Source organism: Astatotilapia calliptera, chromosome 3, assembly GCF_900246225.1.
Source record: "Astatotilapia calliptera chromosome 3, fAstCal1.2, whole genome shotgun sequence".
NCBI classification, from domain to species: Eukaryota; Metazoa; Chordata; class Actinopteri; order Cichliformes; family Cichlidae; genus Astatotilapia; species Astatotilapia calliptera.
In genome coordinates, this window is record NC_039304.1 from 38,625,823 (window position 1) to 38,646,738 (window position 20,916).

General features: G+C 39.4%; 3 protein-coding genes across 6 annotated transcripts in view; 1 reads left to right on the plus strand and 2 right to left on the minus strand.

The window, feature by feature from the left end:
• The window catches only part of LOC113019455 (deleted in malignant brain tumors 1 protein-like), a 616,212-nt gene that overhangs the window by 246,308 nt on the left and 348,988 nt on the right, over window positions 1-20,916 (minus strand). The gene's annotated exons all lie outside the window — the stretch shown is intronic.
• On the plus strand, window positions 6,865-16,023 carry LOC113019476 (phosphatidylcholine:ceramide cholinephosphotransferase 2-like). Of its 4 annotated transcripts, none has more exons than XM_026163221.1 (7): window positions 6,865-6,990; window positions 11,030-11,764; window positions 12,561-12,678; window positions 12,760-12,817; window positions 13,628-13,723; window positions 13,888-14,054; window positions 14,598-16,023. In XM_026163221.1, exons 2-7 carry the CDS (start codon window positions 11,247-11,249, stop codon window positions 14,769-14,771), a joined length of 1,131 nt encoding a protein of 376 aa, XP_026019006.1. In that variant the 5' UTR covers window positions 6,865-6,990; window positions 11,030-11,246; the 3' UTR covers window positions 14,772-16,023. The 4 variants fall into 4 exon arrangements, with proteins under 4 accessions (XP_026019006.1, XP_026019007.1, XP_026019008.1 ...); XM_026163222.1 differs by having other exon boundaries at window positions 6,865-6,980; XM_026163223.1 differs by lacking the exon at window positions 6,865-6,990 and adding an exon at window positions 7,027-7,125.
• On the minus strand, window positions 16,740-20,890 carry LOC113019487 (transcription factor 7-like 2). Its single transcript, XM_026163246.1, has 8 exons — window positions 20,039-20,890; window positions 19,397-19,439; window positions 19,193-19,302; window positions 18,446-18,597; window positions 18,223-18,346; window positions 17,941-18,048; window positions 17,811-17,860; window positions 16,740-16,829 (listed from the first exon to the last, which is right to left on the minus strand). The coding sequence occupies exons 1-8, from the start codon at window positions 20,051-20,053 to the stop codon at window positions 16,808-16,810; spliced, it is 624 nt and encodes a 207-aa protein (XP_026019031.1). The 5' UTR covers window positions 20,054-20,890; the 3' UTR covers window positions 16,740-16,807.

A 20,916-nucleotide genomic window follows, 5' to 3' on the forward strand; every position in this document is an offset into this window, starting at 1 on the left:
CTGTTTTATTCTGAAAGTTCATGTCTCATGTCAGTGTGTTCAGTTTTACCTCTCCCCTGTCTCGTTAGCCTAATTGCTCCCAGCTGTGTCTCCCTCCTGTGGCCCATTCCCTGATTACTCCCTGTGTATTTAAGCCCTGTGTTTTCCTGTGCTCTCTGTCGCGTTGTACTGTCACGGCTGCGCAGCAGTCGTGTGGTGAATTGAGAAAAGGATCCAAAATGCAGGCACTGGCTGGGGTGCGAGTGAATGTTTATTTACAGAGGTGATAAGGTGACAAAAACAGGAGGAGCAGAGCGGGGAGAAAACAAACCTAAACTGGGGAAAACTAAAGAACTCAACTTAAACCAAACACGCACGGGAGGAGGAACAAAATGCACAAAGAAAGAGGGCGGAGGGATGCAGACTGAACACCGGGTTACACAGAATGTTGCAGACTGACATGGAGTTAAACAGACGACGCGACAGAGAGCACAGGAAAACACAGGGCTTAAATACACGGGGAGTAATCAGGGAATGGGCCACAGGAGGGAGACACAGCTGGGAGCAATTACACTGAAAAAAATATGTTGTTGGATTTACTTAATTCAATGGTGGACATTTGTTGCACACAGATGTTTTGCTTTGGCAGCAACTTAAACAATTGAGTTAAATTAACACAATTTATTCATGTTCAATAAACCTGTGCAATTTGTGTTGATAAAATGTGACTTAAACATGTTTTGATGAAGTAATTTGAGCTCTTGGAATATTTTAATCCTTCACAATTTTTTCACTTTATCCCAACACCATTCAATAACTTTTACCCAATACTACTTGGTCACTTAAATACTACATGTTATCTTCAAATTACATTTTGCTATTATATTCTAGTATCAAATACACAATTTTCAAATGGAGGCCTTATAACAGATTGTATTGTTCTCTTCCAAGATGGTTGCTGGCATCCACCAGTAACCTTTAAAAACAAAATGTCTAATTTCACTGCATTGACAGTAGGTAAAGAAATAAACTGACATTACTCCTCCACTGAATCTATATAAATCAACAGTTAAATAATGTCAGTTCTTCCGTGTTCTCTGGAATCAATCACAGCAAAGAAATTAGACTGTTTCTTTTGAAAAATGTTACAGGACAATACAAAACATTCTATTTAAGGCCTCTGACGTCAAGATTCAGTTAAACAACAATTATAACTAAACAATTTGAGGAAATGTTAGTTTCCATTAACATTAAATTAGGTTACTGAATTGGCAAACACCTTCCTATTAACATTACCCATTTTACCCCAATAACTAAAGAAATTAGCACTTGCAGGTCAAAAACTTTATTCAAGAGACGCAAAAATAACATTGATACAGTGACTGTCAAAAATTACAGCACTGATCATACTGTGACATCTTGGTTCAAAACAGCATACTTAGAAATATTCAACGTTCTTTACTTCAACTGAATGAAACTGAAAATACCATTTCACACGACCCATATGGGATATTTAGACTGTATAACTGTTCACGCTACATCTCTTCACTAGTAAAAGAAAGAAAAAATACAAACAGAAATTGAAAAATGCTGCCAAACAGACAAACAGAGAACTTGTACAGAGCAAAAGGAAAAACAAACAACAACAACAAAAACGGCTTGTCCTCATGGCAGTTGCAGAGTATATAAAAATGAACCCTGCGATCTGCTCCTGGAATTGAGCTTCAAAAATGCAGCAGAACAAGTGTGAGATTTAATAATAATGGATACTTTATTGATCCCCATGGGGAAATTACTTGTTTTTTCTCTGCATTTGACCCATTCACTCAGTGAAGCAGTGGGCAGCCCACTAAGCAGGCGCCCGGGGAGCAGTGTGTAGGGACGGTACCTTGCTCAGGGGTACCTCAGGGTAGCCGTTACGTGGATTCGAACCGCCGACCTTCCGATCATGGGGCGACCACTTTACCTACTGAGCTATCCCTGCCCCATTTAAATGTCCTCTCACCTAGAGCTGATCACCTCACATGCATAACAGTGAGCTTCGTTGCAGGAGCAGTTTTGTCTTAGTTGTGAGCTTTTCTTGAGAGCTGAGTTGCATCCAACTCCATTACCACCCATTGAATCACCTCAAAAGTGTAGCAGAGCTGTGATGGGTAACTCATATTGAAGGAATAAAAAAGGTCCAAACAGCATGGCTACTGCAAAGGTCACGTTATCCAGATCTTGAAGAACTACTATACCCTCGATGATGATGCCAACATCAGAAAAGTCATTGCCTGGCGCATCTCTGGAGACAGATGTTCATTGTGGTTTTCTCAATCTGTGCAGTGGCCTCAGTCAAGTCCTGGTTAAACACAAAACATTTCTTTAATATTCCTTTTTAAACTCATCTCTTTTGAATCTACCAGTTCTAATGTTAGAGTAATTTAAACCATAGTAAATAGCTATAGCCAAAGAGTGGCCTGCCATGCTGCCATTCATGGTCTAACAGAGTTTCTAAGAGAGAGTGAAAAACATAATAATTTCAAATGCTTTACATTAGTTTTTGTTAGAAAGACACCGGCCCATCAGAAATCCAGGTTATGTCACTCAGAAGATGTTAGAATTTAGACTTTCAGCCCCACAATTTGGTTAGCTGTTGGTCAGTTGGTCTTTTTTTTTTTTTTTTTCAAACAAAAGCTAATGTAAATATTGGGGGGATTTTTCTTTGTTCACTAGAATGACAAATTTAAAGTTTTTTCACACTGATGTGACCCCTAATACAGGGGTAGGGGTGGGGCCTCAAGGGCCGGCGGCCGAGTTCACTACTAGGCCTCATGTGAACTTCAAATTATTAAAGAGGACTACTGGTCCTAACCAGTCCAATGAGGATCAAGTGGATAACTAAATGCATTTTTAAATGTTGCAAAGCCACAATCTACTCATAAAACACTCACCATGAACTCCTGCACCAAGATGTTGCAATTGTCTTTCACACAGATGCGGAGCACTTTGATGAGGGACTCCGAGCATTAATGTCATCCTAAAGTATTATAACAAAGAAAACAAAGATTTGTGAACTTTTCAGTAGCACAGAAGAAAATGATCCCAGACAAAAACTTGACTTTTTAAACCAGTCAACATGCAACACCAGCATCTACAAAGCAATATCAAAAATTCCTGTTTGACATCAACTTTATGGATATATAGTTTCCAGAACATTTATTTTTAAAAAAAGATAATTTTTTCTCAGTGGGCCAGTAAATGCATGACAAAAAAGAATGGCATCCTTTCAGTGGAATCAGTACTCACAGGTAATAGTTGACTGTTTCAATGGATGCAGCATAAAAATCTTTTACTGACCTAATGCAATACATATACACTTTGTAGTTAAAGAATTTTAAAGTTCTTACTGTCATCATGGCAGCTACATCCTTTAGCTTTGTGCACTGTTCCCCCGATCACTTTGCAAACACTTTCAGCAGACTGTCAGAGAGAAACTCAGCTCCGTCAGAAACCTTGACTGTAAAGGCATGGTTGGGATGCACTGGAATGCTGCATTTTATCTGAAATAACATTTTGAAATTTTGAAATAACAGCAGGCACTGTGCTTGGTTAATCAGTAATGTTTTGTTGAATAAAAACTGTGTTTCCAGATCTTATGGGATTAAAAAAATCCAAAGATGTTTGTTTCTGATTTGCAACCCAACAACCCACAAGTTACAACCTCATTTTAGTTCAAGTGTGCATTAATGTGAGTCCAGTAATCACCTTTCTGACAATACATACAGGTATAAGTTAAACCTATGGCAGATTTTGGATTTCTCAGTTGTTTTAATAGGGTGGTCTATTTGTGTATGCATGCACCTAATAATTATACAAAACCTATTATAATTAAGTTACAGAAACCTTAAGCGAAAATAGAATATACTTTCTTACCATAACACCTTGAACCCACAATCCATCAGCTGACTCCTGGTGAAATGCAGAATAGATGTGGTCTCTCAATGTGCAGCAAAAAAAACAAAAAGAAAAGGACAGCAGGTGAGGGCAGGAGGGGTAGGGATGTAAGCTAGCATAATGCCGCTAATGATATTAGCTAAAGCTGTTCAATGTCCAAAATCTCACTAACACCACGGTGCAGTAAATACACAATGTAACTGAAGAGTCAGTTGGCAAATCTATTCACACAGAAAACCAAATTATGTTATGAGTGCCTCATAATTAGGTTTAATGTGATATTACGGCTCTTGTGCCAAAGACAAATTCAAATGAAAAAGCGCCAATTCTTTGACAACAGATAAAACAGCAAATAAGCTAATGGCTCTTTTTTAGCATGTTACATGGCGACACTCTAGACGTTTAACTACATTTGGCTGAAATATGGTAAATATTAATTCAAAAAATCAAGACATACCAAAAACGTAGAGTTGGCTGCTCGACTTGACTGAGATGGATACCTTTTTTGAACCACGATCCAAAGCCCGCGAGATGAAATCACGCGTGGTTTCACAAGATTTAACGTTGCTATCTTATTGACTTACTTCACCTGAACATGATATGAACAATTTAATACACCCTTTCTGCATATCATGTAGTTTTTACACTATATAGTTACATTTATCTTTAAAACATGAGGTAATTGTGTTAAATACATGCAAGATGCTTACATAAATCCAAGAGATGGCCAGTCCCTTTTTTTCAGTGTAGGCTAACGAGACAGGGGAGAGGTAAAACTGAACACACTGACATGAGACATGAACTTTCAGAATAAAACAGGAAACTAACAGACACAGGGAACCAGACAGGACACTGAACTTGACAGGCAGACTCATGAGCAGACACAATAACACCATGGACAGACAGAGGGAACACAGAGAAGTGGGAGAAGGCAGGCAAAGAACAGAAACCTAACAAATGGCAAAATCACAACAGAAAACACACTCGGAATGAACAAAAGCATAAGGAAACACAAAACACTGAGTCCTCAGACTCAGGACCATGACAATAACCTCCAGATACAAACATATTAACTCTAACAGCTGGCCCTGTGGTCACTGTGTATATATACTGAGAGGATCTGATTCAGTTCAGTGTGTTTGGTTTTAGTCAACAGTGAGCTCGCTCTGGTGGAACCATCTGGTATTACAACCCAACGAGAAATGAGACAATTTCAATAATAAATCACTAACAATGATAATTATAATAATAACAAAAACAATAATTTCATTGGCCTGTTTTTATGTTGTTACACTTGCATCCTGTGACGTACGAGATCTATTTTAAAATATGGTTACTCACATGTAAGTGCTTGCTTGGGTATGCTCCAGAATATTTATCAGATCTCTTACAGTACAGTGTCTCACACCCCTCGGTGAGGTTGTTACTAATTGCAGAGTCCCGACTAACACATACAACTGACTCGTACAACTGAGCGAGCATTCTCAGTTTTTAGTGTCTTGCTGTTCAGATATGTCACTTACCTCACTCACTAACAGTATTTAAGAGCAGGTTTAAAACATTGCTCTTTTCAAATGAGTCTTTTTATTGATTTTTTTATTTTTATTTTTATTTGTCATTAGATAGCACTTAACACTTCATTTGTATCTTTGCATCTTTAATTTGTAGATTATCGTTTTATGAATTGATTTTGATATATTTACATGCTGTACATCACTTTGGTGTTTGCTGTTTAGATGTGCTGAATAAAATGAGTTGACTAAATACTTTAATCAGTTCACAAATTGTTTTTGTGAATTTTACGAAGTTTAGCTTATTGTCCATATCCACATTTTTTTCCTATTATATGTATGTGTTTTTGACGTATTTATCATTTATATGCCTCTAACTTTTAAAATGGTTCATTTTTGAATGCATATTTTAAAACTGATTTACTTAAGGCAGGGTGTCAAACATAAAGCCCAGATGCCAGACTCGACCACACTCCACTCAGGCCCACCGGAAGCTTTTGAAAGTGTAAAGGAAGACACATTTTGGGCTTTTAACTGTGATTTCATATTTTACAGCTTTTCAAAGACCTCCCCGTGGCTATTCGTACACATTCCTAAACAACTGCAAAGCACACTCTGCAACTGTTTCTAACAGTTGACTGGTTTTGCAATGAGTACACATAAAAAGGTTTATTAACAGAAAGTGTCTGTGACCTACCAGAAATTTTTCTGTAATTTACAAATTCTTACAAACTTAAGCTAAAAAAAAGTCACAGTGAGAGATTTTGTTTCATTATCTAAAGGAGAGTTTCTTTAACGTTTTTATATTAAGATATCACAGAGATTTAAATGTGTCTGACCCCCCCCCCCCAATCTCTGATTTATGGTATAAATTTGGTCCAAATACATGCAGAAAACATATTAGTGTAAAAGATTTATATTAAAATAATAGCAATGTCAATTTATTCATATACGATTAATACTTATAAAAATAAAACCTATAAATAGTCCTTTTTTTCCCTACATTGTTTAATCATTGACTTCAAGATTAAAAGTGACTCAGTGAATTAAATGTTTGTTTTTCTGCCATGACCGGCTTTTGTTTCTTTACCTGCATACCTGAGGTGTTAGGAATGCTGACATCACTTAGACAAATATCGCCTTCATTCATTACCTAATTAGGAAATGAAAAATGTTTCATTGGTAGCCTCATTCTTTTTCTCATCATCACAACTTTGATTCTGTCAAGCTGTAAATGTTTATTTTTAGTTTTATTATTTGTAACTTTTCTGGTAAAAACGAGCTTCCGTACATCCGTCTCTCCGTTTGACGGAAGGTCCCGCGAGAGAAGTCGATCTCAGGTGAGTCACGGCCCGTTTCGAGTTGAGTCAGCGGTGCAGGCGCGATGCAGGCGGAAGCAGCATCACCATATTTGGAGTCAAACGAGGGACATGTGGAGGCGGGGCGCAGTTTCTCACCAGCACAGAGAGGCTCGTGCAGATGAACCTTGGTGTCACTTAACCAGGAGACGGAAGAGGAGGAACAGGAGGAGGTGAAAAAGTGGAAGGAAAGGTGACAAAAAGTTAGTCTTGTTTTTGTCCGTCTTCGCGCGCACAAACTGCAGTTTTGTTTTTCTTTTGTTAAAACTTTTTTAACAATTGTTTTAACCTGTTTTATACCTAAAACGAACGGGAAACGCGCGTGCACCTTCCGACAGGTGTGTTTGAGTTCCTGTTTACGTTGCACCAGTTAAAATGTGAGACGTACACTGGCTTACCGAAGCCGTGGACACGAAATGTAACTTTTAACGTTAAATCGGAGTAGGTTTTCACGGTTTTGACATGTTCACACCATTTTTTTTGTGTGAATTTGTACTTGTTCTATCAGAGAGTGGGGTTCAAACACCTTTTAAATGATAAGCCAGTTAATCGATATCAGACTCGTCAAAGAGTCACGAAACGTTTGTTTTTAGTTGCTGGAAATTATTTAACGTGAACTAATTTTAACTTCTGTTTATCAAAGTAAAGCTTAAAATTACTTCCTTCTTACTTTTGTTAATGTTGTGCTAATGGGATTTTCAGACTAATTAATCGATCAGTTGTTGATTGGCTAATAAGTCATTAATTAGCAGAAAGTTAACTCAAAGTTCGTGGCTGTTTGCTGTTTTGTGGCACATTTTTAAACATGTCATTCCTGCCTTTCTGTTGAGTCTTTGATTCAACGCTTGCATATTAGATGTGTTTTCATTGTGTTTAATTCAGCTGGTATAAAGGATTAATTGGCAGGTATCAGTACAATACTTCCAGCTTGTCTCTCTAGCCACTTTAACAGATACCAGGCTGGACTCCTTTTTGCCAAAAGTTCCTTGTGGCACAGATTCAAGGAGGACATTTAGCTTCACACAGTTGGTGCAGATTTATTTGGCTGCACATCCCGAAGGTGCTCTGTTAGATGGAGATCTGGTAATTGTGCAGACCATCTGAGTACAGTAAGTTGGAATGAAAGAAGTTTGAGATGATTTAAGCTTTGTAACACAGTGTGTTTTCCTGCTGGAAGCAGCCATCGTCATAAAAGGATGGACATGGTCAGGTAAGCTGTAGTGTTTACATGATGCTCATTGGATTATAAGGGGCCCAAAGTGTGCCAAGCAAGCTGTGCCCCATACCAAATCACACCATTAGGAGCCTAAACTGTTGATATAAGGCTGGATGGGTCCACGCTTTCCTGTTGTTCACCCCATATTCCGACCGTACCATCGAAAAGTAGCCTCAGATTCCCGTTCTTAGCTGACAGGAGCGGTGCCCTGTGTGGTTTTCTGCTGCTGCAGCCTATCTTCTTCAAGGTTCCACATGTTGCATGCATTCATAAATGCTAAATGTGTGAAAATCCCAGCAGATCAGCCCATCTTGCATAAACAGCAATGTCACATTCAAAGTCATGAGCAATTTATCAGGTGTACCTAAAAAAAAAAAAAAAAAAAAAAGTGGCCAGTGACTGTAAACATTATGTTGCTCTAAAAACAAATGAATCATTAATCAGCTGGTCAGACAAATAAGTCTGATAGAAATGTGACTGTATTTATCAGTTCCAGCACATTAATGAGGTTATTTATGTGTTTTCTATAACACTATATTACAATATTACGTATTTGTGTTACTTTTATTTGTTTAAACGATGGTAAGTTTACTCATTTGACATTTCAGTGAGTACATAGGCTGTTATGAAGCCTGCTCTTCTCACAGTGTGACCATTGGTTCTGTTTTAAATCCTTGTGACTGAATTTTGTGCTTTTTTTTTTTTTGGCTAAACACATTCTCTGGTGAGTGAAAGATGAAAATATTCTTTATCTTACTATCTCAGTGAGGTAAGTTGGGCGCTTTGCAGCAGTGTAAAACTCGTGTGTCCTGGGTTAATGAATCAGCTCTAACTTGGTGAAATTGAATTCTCATGCCTGTAACTCGATTAGACTTCGTTTCTGCTGCTCTGTAAACAGGATGTAGCTTGGTAGCTGAGCAGAGGCCACTTTTCTGCCAGTTCAGGGCAGAAAGTGGAGCTTTTGACACAATGACGCTAAAATGAAACCAAACGGGAGCAGAAAAGCAAAGGTTCATTCAGGGCAGAGCAGCTGATGGTGGGCAGCAGGAGTTGTGTTTGGGACAAAGTATGAAAAGGTAGTTATTTGGATTTTTCTGTATTTGCTGTTCGTAGGGACACAGTTACTCTTTTTTTTTTTTCTTTAGGGTTTTTGTTTTTCGCAACATGATTGGTTCCCTAAAAGTATCAGGGGTGTGGGATGTTCAACTGGATGCTTAAATCTTACTGGTTGGTGACAGAAGTGCTACACAGTTAAATGTATTCTATAAACACAGTTATCATTTCAAATATGTTACAGTGCCACCAGCTGCTAACTGGGGCTGGGGACCTAGAAACTGCAATGACAGCTGTAGTCACTTTATAGAATCACTTTATTGTATTATATTCAACTTTTTCTACTTTACTACTTTTTTTTCTAAAAAAAAGTTCAACTTTTCAAGCTTAAAACTAACTAATTATCATTTAGCATCTTTCATACAGCTGTGAACAGTTTATTTTCATGGAAACGTCTTGCCTGAGTAATTCTGTCGGGTGAGACTGGTTAGAAAACATTCACATGGTGATGCTCACACACAGGTGATGTCAGACATGCACTCCTGTGTGAAGTGTTGGTAGAAAGGCAACACACTCAGGAGGAATTTATCAGCAGTGGGTTTACAAGTGCACATTTTATTTTAGAAGTCGATGAATAAATCCTTATAATTTCAAATAACATGTAAGTCAGTATCAAACTATGAACTTGGATTCATTGAATAGTCATGTTCGTTTCTAATGCTGGCCCAGTTTTTATGTTTTTAAACTGAAGTTTAATGATCATTTTGTTATTTGTCAAACCACGCCTTGCTTCTTGAACGAGGAAGGGCGTGGGAGGTTTATCAGCACATTATCAGCAGATACTGATCCTGAAGGTGAAGACTTGAAATGGCGGTGTCTGTCCCAGGTGGCATGCTGTCAGAACGTGTCAGCAGCTGTGGGTTCACACACTGTGTTTGTGTGGGCGTGTTGGCTTTGCAGGGAGTGTCATCCTCAGGTTACTAAAGGCCAAATTCTCTGGAGTCATGTGGGCTTCCGGGTGTAGGTGTGTGTATACCAGTATTACTGACATTGTGGGGACGTAAGTCTGTCTACAGTCACTCTGTGAGGACTTAATGTCCTAAGAGGGACCAGAATGACTTGCTGTGACCCTGAAATGGATAAACAGAAAAAGGTTGGATGAATGGATGGTAAAGGTCTGCTTTTAAGAGAGTTACATGATAGTGTGCGAGCTGGTATTACCAGTATTTTGGGGACTTGAGTTGTAAGGGAGACCAGAATGAGTACCTGTGTTGTACAACAATGCATTTAAAGATTAATCTGCACTTCTGTGTTGAACACATGTAGATCCTCCACACAAGCAGCTGATAGTGTTGCCAGTGTGACTATTTCAATTTCACCACCAAAGCAAGAACTGGCAGCGGAGTTCGTCTTTTTAAGTTGATCCGTGCACTTCCAGTCGATTTGAGAAATGGCAGCAGAAAAAGAAGCAGAGAGAAATTTGTAGTGTCAATACAAGACCGGTTTCTGGGCTGAGGTTATGGAGTAGGTCTAATGAAAAAGTACAATTTTCACTTTATGCAGTTTAGTAAAGATCTGGGCTAATGGTGATGCCGCTAATATAAGACAAACCCACACTGCAGGTGTAGCGTGATACTCAGTGAGTGAAAGGAGAGTTCTTGAAACTCATCGTTGTTCTGAAGATTCAGCTGAAAAACTTTATCTGATGGATGAGAAGGGCAGATGCTGTAAGTTCATCTGATTATTGTTATCTAAACTCTAATGTAATCTGATTCTGACACGCTCAACATGCAATGTCTATCTTAGTTTCTGTTTTTGTAACTTACGTTATTTCACTGCAGATGTACGACGTAGTGAAACTGTTTGGGTTATGTAGGTGTACTAATGCGAGTCTATATAAGATCCTTACTGATAACTCATAACAGAGTTGTAGTTGTAGTTATTTTTTTTACTCATGGTCTTCTTTTTTTCAGGTTTATGCCGGTCACCTGCTTTCTCTGTGACGTCACTGCAAATACTGAAGATCGCTGCTCTGTCGTTAATACCAAATGGTTTGCAGACCAAGGAGCTCAATCGCTGCTGACAGTCGGACTTCTTCATTATTGACACAGAAGCTCACTCTTGTGAGTGATCAAAGAACTCATTAAACTTTTTCACATAAATCAGAGAACTTATTTGCCAAAGACTTCAATGGCAGCATCAGAACTGATCCAGGAAGATGATAAAAACTGCATAGAGGTGATTTCGACAGATCCGCCTTCACCTCCTCAGTCTACGAAGGTGCCCAACCATACTCACCACATCTCCCGGACACCTCATTCTGAGGATGTTCTCGATGGTGACGGCAAAGGCAGGCGCAGAAAAATTACTGAAGTGCTGAAAGAGAACCAGCTGATAAACTCGCTGTGCAACAAGATACAGCAACGCTGCAACTACGACAAGATCACCAAGGAGTCCGACGACCCTCTCCCTAAAGAGTGGTGGAAAACGGGCGTGTCCTTTATCTACGCCTTCTTCGCCCTCGTCTTCAACGCTGTCATAATCGTTATCATCCATGAACGGGTGCCTGACAAATCTGTGATTCCGCCGCTTCCTGACAAGTTCTTCGACTACATTGACAGAGTGCCCTGGGCCTTCAAAGCAACAGAGGCCTGTGGCTTGACTCTCTGTGGATTGTGGCTCGTCCAGTGGCTGGCACTTAAACACAGGTAATACTAAGGATTGAAGGTGTACTAACACTCGTACTGCACCCAAGCCCAATTCCCCTCCCTTATGGAGTAAACGTCAGTGTGATCTTTTAAACTCACATTCTTGCAGAGCACGAGTTTCACAGTGTCATGCATTACGTGGTTTAATTGTAGTTGACGGAGCGTTAGTGAGGCATGCTCCAGTGCATTTAACAATCACTACAGGGATTTTCCGACAGAGAAAGTTTTCCCACATCTCCTGATCGCAAAGGTGTTTTGATCTGTGGCAAAGGCACGTCACTAATTCCTAACTTGTTGTTATTGTCAGCATTTCTGGTTATGCTAGTGAATTATGTTTAATTACCTCGTGGTTGTGTTAGAAACACATAAAATGCTGGGAGTTTTCCATCTTGGGTCCCCACTCTCTGTTGTAGTCAATTTTATTTCTCCCTCAGATTTTTGCAGTACTTAATAAATGGACTGGTTCTTATATACAGTGTTCCCCCAGTTGTCCCCGGGGTTACTTAGTGCTTTGTCTCATTCAGCTGTGAACGGGGTTCCGTTTCTTGCCAAACTGTCCTTTGACACACGGATTGGAATCTCACTGAAAAAACACTTTTATGTTATTATGTTATCGCCTCTGTCAGTGCGCCCCAGGGCAGCTGTGGCTACAATGTAGCTTGCTATCGCCAGTGTGTGAATGTGTGTGTGAATGGGTGAATGACTGAATGTAGTGTAAAGCGCTTTGGGGTCCTATGGACTAGAAAAGCGCTATACAAATGCAGGCCATTTACCATTTACCATTTATTGTCTGCAGAGCGATCGTGGCTCGGCGGTGTTTCTTCATGATTGCAACGCTCTACCTGTATCGCTGCATCACCATGTACATCACCACCCTGCCGGTACCTGGAAAACACTTAGAGTGCGCTCCAAAGGTATGTAAAGGTGCACCTAAGTACTCACCTGTTCACTAGTCGCCCTTCTTCAGTTAAAGATCGTTTGTCCTGTCCATGCAGCTCTACGACAATGTGACGGAGAAAATGTGGCGGATTATCCGGATGGTCTCAGGAGGAGGTAAAACTAGATTTATAAAATATGTACAGTAAGTGTTTAGTATTTGGCTTGTAGCTGAACACTGACTCACAGGAAACACTAGTGTATTCAAGCACCGGACACTGCTGCATTGCACTGTGGCATACACAGCGGAGATTAGGGCATCTGAGATTGATCATCAGTGGGTTTTATTCATGCAGAAGGAGTACTGATGTAACATTTATGCTCACTCACACCAGGGAGCCTCGTTCCCACCACCAACAATTATCAACATTAGCTAAGGTTACATTAGAAAACGAGTCCACTCAACATTAATGTGCAGAGTTTCTTTAAAAGTTCTGCATCGTTCTTAATCACGTGAAATGAATGAATATAATATAATATAATTATTTAACGGGGCAGCACGGTGGCACGGTGGTTAGCACTGTTGCCGCACAGCAAGAAGGTCCTGAGCTCAATTCCACCATCAGGCCGGGGTCTTTCTGTGTGGAGTTTGCATGTTCTCCCCATGTCTGTGTGGGTTCTCTCCGGGTACTCCGGCTTCCTCCCACCGTTCAAAGACATGCAGCTTGTGGGGATAGGTTAATTGGATAATCCAAATTACCACTAGGTGTGAATGTGCGAGTGAATGTGAGTGCGAATGGTTGTCTGTCCCTGTGTGTTGGCCCTGCGACAGACTGGCGACCTGTCCAGGGTGTACCCCGCCTCTTGCCCTATGACAGCTGGGATAGGCTCCAGCGCCCCCCGTGACCCTGAAAAGGATAAGCGGAAGCGAATGGATGGATGTGATAATTATTTAACATAAAACGCTGCATTTCTTTGTGTCTTCAGGTTTGAATGTGACCGGCTCTCACATCTTGTGTGGAGACTATTTGTACAGCGGTCACACCATCATGCTGAGGCTGTCCTACCTCTTCATCAAGGAGTGTGAGTAACCACACACCTATTTATTTTTACATGATCACACACATTGATATGCAACTTATCACGAATAAACTCTTAACTTCACATTACCCTGATTTTACTACTTAGCCGTAGTATTAAACTAATTTGTGCATGTTGCTTTATTAGTATTCCCTGTTTGTGTTCAGACTGCCCGCCCAGGTTCTGGTGGTATCGTTGGTTCTGCTTTTTCCTGAGCATATTTGGACTCATCTGCATCCTCCTCGGCCATGAACACTACAGCATCGATGTGGTGGTTGCATACTTTGTCGTCAACTGGACCTTCCGGTGGTACTACGCCATGCTGGAATCACATGTGAGTAGACACACACTGAGTTATGGCCTCGTAACACCATCTCCTGGCTTTATTCAGTGTTCTGGGGTTTTAGGATTCTTTCAGCTGCTTCAATTAGTCAGACAAGACCAGATGAAAACATACAATCTCATTTTTAAACCAACACACCTCCATAACAAATAGAGAAGCAGCAGCAGCATGATGGGCAGGCAACAAAATGTTAGTCATGAAGCACGAAACACTTGCAGGAATAACGAAAGCATTTGAAATGGAGGAATCAATTTAAATGAGAAGGCCGATAGGACATAGTATATATAATTTGTTATACATTTTTGTATACACTTTTTGTTTGGAATGTGTTTGTGTTGGGCCATCTTGTTTTGGCCTATTGTTATTTCACTGTGTCAGGTATTATTACATTAAGATAAAGATACATAAAGAGTTTTAAACTCATAGCATAGCTGCATCTACTAAAAATCTCGGACAAGTTCAAATCTGAGTGACTTCAAAATTGACTGAAAACAACAACTGTTTCTTCTTTTCTAACTTGTGGTGCTCTGTCAGGTACACAATCAGGAACCCAACAAGTACCTGACTAGAACCTGGTGGAACCGGATCTTCAAATTCCTGGAAGGGAACGTCAAGGCTACTGTTCCCGTTGAGTTTGGGTGGCCAGTGCCCATCCCTACTACCTCATGCAGACGGAGATACAGTATAGTGGACAGGTATGATAATTAAGTGAGGACAAAGAGGAGGGGAGATAAGTCACCTGATGACAGCAGCATCTGTCCTCCCTGACTCCTGAAGAGGACGGATGGACAGAGGTGGACATGAGACTCTACCTTCAGGTTATTTATTGGAATCAGCATTTTTTGTACTGAGGACTCACAGGAGGAAGAGACGGTGCGTTTACATTATTAGCTCTTGCTCTTTATCAGAAACAACATTTTTAATGTCTTCAGCATCCATGACGTAAACCTGCCAACAAGAAAAGACACTATTTTTTTGTAAGCTAGTCTGAGAGTGGTGCCAAAGCTAAACTTCTAAGCTGTGTTGTATTTTTCAGTCTGGATTGTTGCTAACTGTGTTAATTATATCTTTGGGATATACTTAAGGAAAATGAAGCTGCACATACAAATGGTAAAAAAAGACTAAATCTAAACTAGCCGTGTTGTTGTTTCTGGATGTGCAACCTAACACAAAATAAACTAAACCCTTAAGTATTACAGTTCCTTCTGGCTGTGGTGGTTTAAAGTGGTTTGACTTCAAATTCTCAGTGCTAGCTCCAGGTGGGTCCTCATCAGTGTCAATTAATTTGTTTTTGTAGCTTTATGTTCTTGATTGTTGTTGTTGTTGTTTAAGTTATATTTTCAAGTCTTAATGTTAAGTGTTAAGGCACTGAGTTAATGGTGGGTGTTTTTTGTTTTTTAAATGCCATATCAATCAGTGAAAGAAAACCTTACTGCAAACTTTGATTCTACCTAATGTACCTAGCATTAATAATGAAGGTCGTTGTGCCAGAAAGCTCCACAGTTTTATAAACATGTTTCTTCACATTTTTCCAATGTTGACTTGAACACACTGCCACAATCACACGTTTGCTTTGATAATAAAAGACTTATTTTGAGCACAGAACTGTTTACTATGGTTAAATATTTCTGTTTTAAAGATGAACTACTACATACAATTCACATATACATCTTCTCTGGAGGAAAAAAAAGCTCCTGTCTCTTTAAGACCCACATCCTTAAATGTCCACTTTCTTTTGGCCAACTGTTTGTCAGCTGTATTTTTTTCTTTTCTTCTGTCACCTTAAATAAACTGTAGGTTACTCGTGAAAATGCTGCAAAACTGAACAAAAGAAGCCTCAGACGTGTCAAAAATGTGAAAGTAAATTCCATGTGAATGCTTGTCATTTCAATTTTTATCATGTTTTCATCCAGATTTGGCTTAGGACTTGTTCTAAAAAGTTTTGTTATATTTATTTATTCTCTGTAAGTCACAAAACCAGCATTGCAGTATCAGGAAGAACTGAGTTGTTGTGTTGTGATATCAGTGTTAATTGTTCTGACCGTCATGGCTTTTAAGTTAAAATAAAAACTTAATAATATGCGAACTAGGCAGTTATCAGCTGTAAAGTCATAAATCTTTCAGGAAAAGATTGCAGAGGTTGTTTGTTTAGTGACATTATTGTTTAGCGTGTAACGATCATAACTTAAGATAAAGATTTAAGATTGGAAAATACGAATGAAAGTGTATTGATGAATCTTCACCATCATCCACGTAAGGAAATCTCAGAAAGTTTATTCCTTCTGACAAAGCGTTTCTCTCACTGAAAACACTACGTCCACTTTTTGGGACAAATTAAACTACTTAACAGTTTAAGCAGAGATAAAAAGTAGGTAAGTTGAGCAGTCATTTCATAAGGATTCAAGTCATTTTCTCAGTGGGTTTCAATTAAAAAAAATCTGAGGATTTATTTTAATTTTGACTATTTTAAAGTTTTGGGTAGCCCCAATAAGCCTGCATACACAATAATGTTACTGCTACATGCCCATAGTGGTGTTGTTTGGTCTGTTCGTGCTGTTGACATACTGATAAACTACATTTAGTTAGGTGCTATGATGATTAACCTAAGATATACCACCACTCCTCATCGTGTAGGAGGAGTTCACAGCCAAAGAATCAAACACGCAGACAGAAAAGTCACACATGCTGTTTTATTACATTGTAGTTGTTTGTCATTGTCTGATTATCCCCCCCCTTCAGAGCTCTCATCCAGCATTCAGAGTCCAGCTGCAGTAAACAAACAGAAAAGATTTGTATGTATTTCACAGAAAATAGTTTTACACACGTGGTTAAAATCTCAGCTTTTATGAGTTTATTCACAGTAATTATTTCATACTAAACCCCAGTGTATCACTTTTATAGTTTAAAGAAACTTTAGGTTAATTATTAACACTTCTCTGCAGCGCCCCCTGGTGTGTAAATGCCAGTGTTTATTATTCGTTTCCACGTACAGACAGGTGCTCACTGACTGAAAGCAAACTCAGTATAATACAAAAGCAATGTAATTAGTACAAAACCATTGGAAAATTAAAATTATTTAAAACCAGTTGATGTATGTAATTAATAATAGTGTCATAACAATCTTATTTAAATATTATTTGTTTATTTGGCCATTAAATATATTTATTTAAAAATAACTGCAGCTCACTTCCCAAATGTCTCAAAAACTGTTAAATATATAAAACTGAAAGTTTTACTGGGAGAATCAGGATCTGTACATTAAAAAAGTCTCAGTGTAGGCAAGTAGGGGCAGGGATAGCTCAGTAGGTAGAGTGGTTGCCCCATGATCGGAAGGTCGGGGGTTCGATTCCCCTTAACAGCTACCCTGAGGTGCCCCTGAGCAAGGTACCGTCCCTACACACTGCTCCCCGGGCGCCCAATGGCTGCCCACTGCTTCACTGAGTGAATGGGTTAAATGCAGAGAGCAATTTCCCCACGGGGCACAATAAAGTACACACTTTCTTCTAAAGTTAAAATATTCCCATAAAACTCCATATCTGAGCACACACTGATAAAATAAATACATTTATTATTAAAAAGGGAAATAAAACACTGTTCTATTTTATTCTTATATTTTTGTGTATTACATTTTTTGAATTTTTGGCATATATTCACTCACACTAATTCCAAAATCCTTCAAATATCATCATGTCCTATATTTATGAATATGACTGGACTGTCAGTGACGGATATTAAAAAAAACCCGACCTGGAAGTGCTTCCTGATATCTGCTGGCTCTGCTTCCTCTTCCTTTTACCCTGAAGATTAAAAAAAGAAGCAGAAGCTTTCAGGCACAGACATGCAAAGGGAGAATTTCTGATAAATAAAATGAACATACGTAATTGTCCCGGGCAGACCATCCAGGGTAGAGCTGCATGTGGAGGAGTCTCTCTTTCTGCGCCAGGTCGTAATATTTGGACTGCTCGGAGTGGGACAGAGCGTGCCACTGAGGAACAGAGACAGGAAGTGCTTATTAAACAAACTCAGAGTTGCATAAATCAAACATCAAACATTAAAAATGGTGAAAAGGGCTACATCAGCCAGCAACCAAAGAAACCCTTTGAAACTGTGTTTGTGTTGCCCTGCTCCTGCGTCACTCTGACATCATCAGGCTTCTCACCCTGCGGCCCAGGATGCGGTTGATGGCGGCGCTCTCTCTCTCCTGGCCTTCCTGCAGCACTTTGTGTCTCATCTCCTTCATGTAGAGCATGAAGGCGTTCAGAGGCTTCTTCACAGGCTGCCTGCTGCCGAGGGCGAGAGGCACGAGCGCACAGAGTGTTCATTCACACCACTGGTTTCCATCAGAAGCACTGCTCAACTTTAGTAACCCACCACAAACTCACCTGAAGGCACTGTTGCTGTGGTAACAGGCGTGCTGCCCGGACTGGGCGGAGACCTGCTGGGCAGCAGCAGCGCTGATTGGCTGGCTGTACAGAGAGGAAGAGGGGAAGTGTCTGTCGCTGTAGAGGAGGAGAGGAACGAGAGGATGGACGGACTGCAGAGAGACAAGGAGAGAGGCTCAAACATTTAGTTTAAAAAAAGAAATTGAACGATTACAAATCCGAAAAAGTTTATTTTAAATAATTTATTGTACTATTAATTTATTTATAGTTGAGAAAATGGATGGTTTAATTTAAATGGCAGGTAACAGGATGTTCACTAGTATAATGAATACATTTATTTCCTTTTGTGTATTATCGGTGCTTCACTCCCAGCTTCCTCGAGGCTGCTGATCTCTGCCCAGCAATTTCCTGGTGTCTCAGTCTTGATCGTAATAGAAACAGAAAGCAGCAGCTTGTAGCTTTTTCCCATGTGCCTGATGTGTTGAACACAGTGTGTTCAACACATCAGGCACATTAAAACAGCCTGGGGACAGTGGACCCCGAGCCTGGACTGCATTTAACACTGATTCTGTTAGAAAGGGAACATACTGGCTTTAAGGGAAGGTTTCAACACACACACACACACACACACACACACACACACACACACACACACACACACACACACACACACACACACACACCTCATCAGAAGTGAATCGAGGCCTCATCCTGACAGTGTGAACAGATGGGGATAAAAACACTCACAGTATCAGCAGCAGTGCTTTGAGTCTGTGGCGTGTTATTTTGCCCCCTGCTGGTCGTATTGAGATTCTGCTGCTGCTCAGCTGGCCACCAGTCGTACGCCTGCAGTTTAACTGAAACAGAAGAAGGAAACAAATCACTTTCGAATGTTGTCAGAAAATGTATTTTTTGATGGTCTTACTTTTATCTATGTTTATTGATTTTTACCGCCACAGCTCAGCCCTGCAGAGTTTGGATTTAGTCCCATCTCCTGAAATAAGATCAATAATCCACAGTTTACAGTGACTCAGGCAGTCAGAATGAATAAATGTACATTTCATTATCATCTTAGCATGCATTACACTATATATTACAAATGATCATTTACTGGTTATTTCTCTATCATTAATATGTAACTGTCAACACAAAAGCGCTTTATAAGCACTTACATTTGATTGACACTTTTACTCTGTTTACTTTCGTCTGTTAAAACTGTTTTATTGTTATTTTAGTTACATTTATATTTGCTCTAAAAGTCATTGAGTTGCCATGAATATCTTTATTTACCAAACTGTTATCATTTGTAGATGAAAATCTTAATTTTAAAAGACGACTATGATGAAATTTACCATTCAAAACATAAAAAACATATTTTTTTTACTTTACAATAAAATGAAGTTAAATTAATAAGTTTTGTAGAAATTAACTTGTATTTATGTGATATCAATATGACTATTTATGACAATGACTTTACCGTACAACAGTTTCCCCAAATAAGGACCAAAGAGCCGGTAATACACCCATGATATCCTTTGATATAATTCAATTAAAAATCCAATAATAACAATAATCACTAGAATGAATACTTACCTCTATGCCGGGCATCTGTCTGTCCTTGACTGTAAGGAGGGAATATATGAAAGAAACCTAAAGTAAAAGTAGATTTAGAGATTTGTGGATAATTCAGATGTTAGCACGGAGAAGAGTGGCAGGACAGTCTTTGAGTGTGATTCATCTCTACTGTAGAGATGAACTCGTGTCCATGATGTTTATAAACCCCTCGACCTCCCCACCCCCCAACAAACAGCTATTTTCTTCCCTCAGGTTCTTCCAGTGCTCTCCTCATAGTTTTCTCTTCTACACCCACAAAACCCCCCAAATGTTCAGATTGTAAACCATCTACAACCTCAATCACCTGAGAGTCGGGGCTGGTTGAGCTCTTTATTCCTGTGGCCATAATACTGTCTTTCATCAGTCTACTTCATAAATCGAAACTGCCAAAACAGGACGAAAAGTATTTCCTTAAGATATTAAACTGTTAGTTTTTCACAGGAAAACAGTTTTGTTTTTTCAATTTCACTCTTTTTTTTTAAATTTACATTTGCAGGCCCTAGAAATGCCCACACAATACGTTCCATTAACAATAAAAAACATTTATATTTAGAACATTTTTGTGCACGAACACTCAGATATAATCCTCTTTTGTATTTCACCACGACCCTTGACTCCTCCCTCTCTGGCACCCCCAGGTTCAGTGTTGGTGTCAGGGGTGAGGATCCCTCTGGCTTTGCTGGCACAACTGTCAGAAGTGTTTTGCTGTGATGTGTCCGATTAAATTATCACCAATAGAAACCATCAAAGGAAATAATGAGGCATATTTTTTTTGTTTTAGTAATATATCCAACACATATTGTTTAAAACAGATTTTAGTGAAAGCACAACTCCCCCAAAGGCCAAGGGCTAGGTTA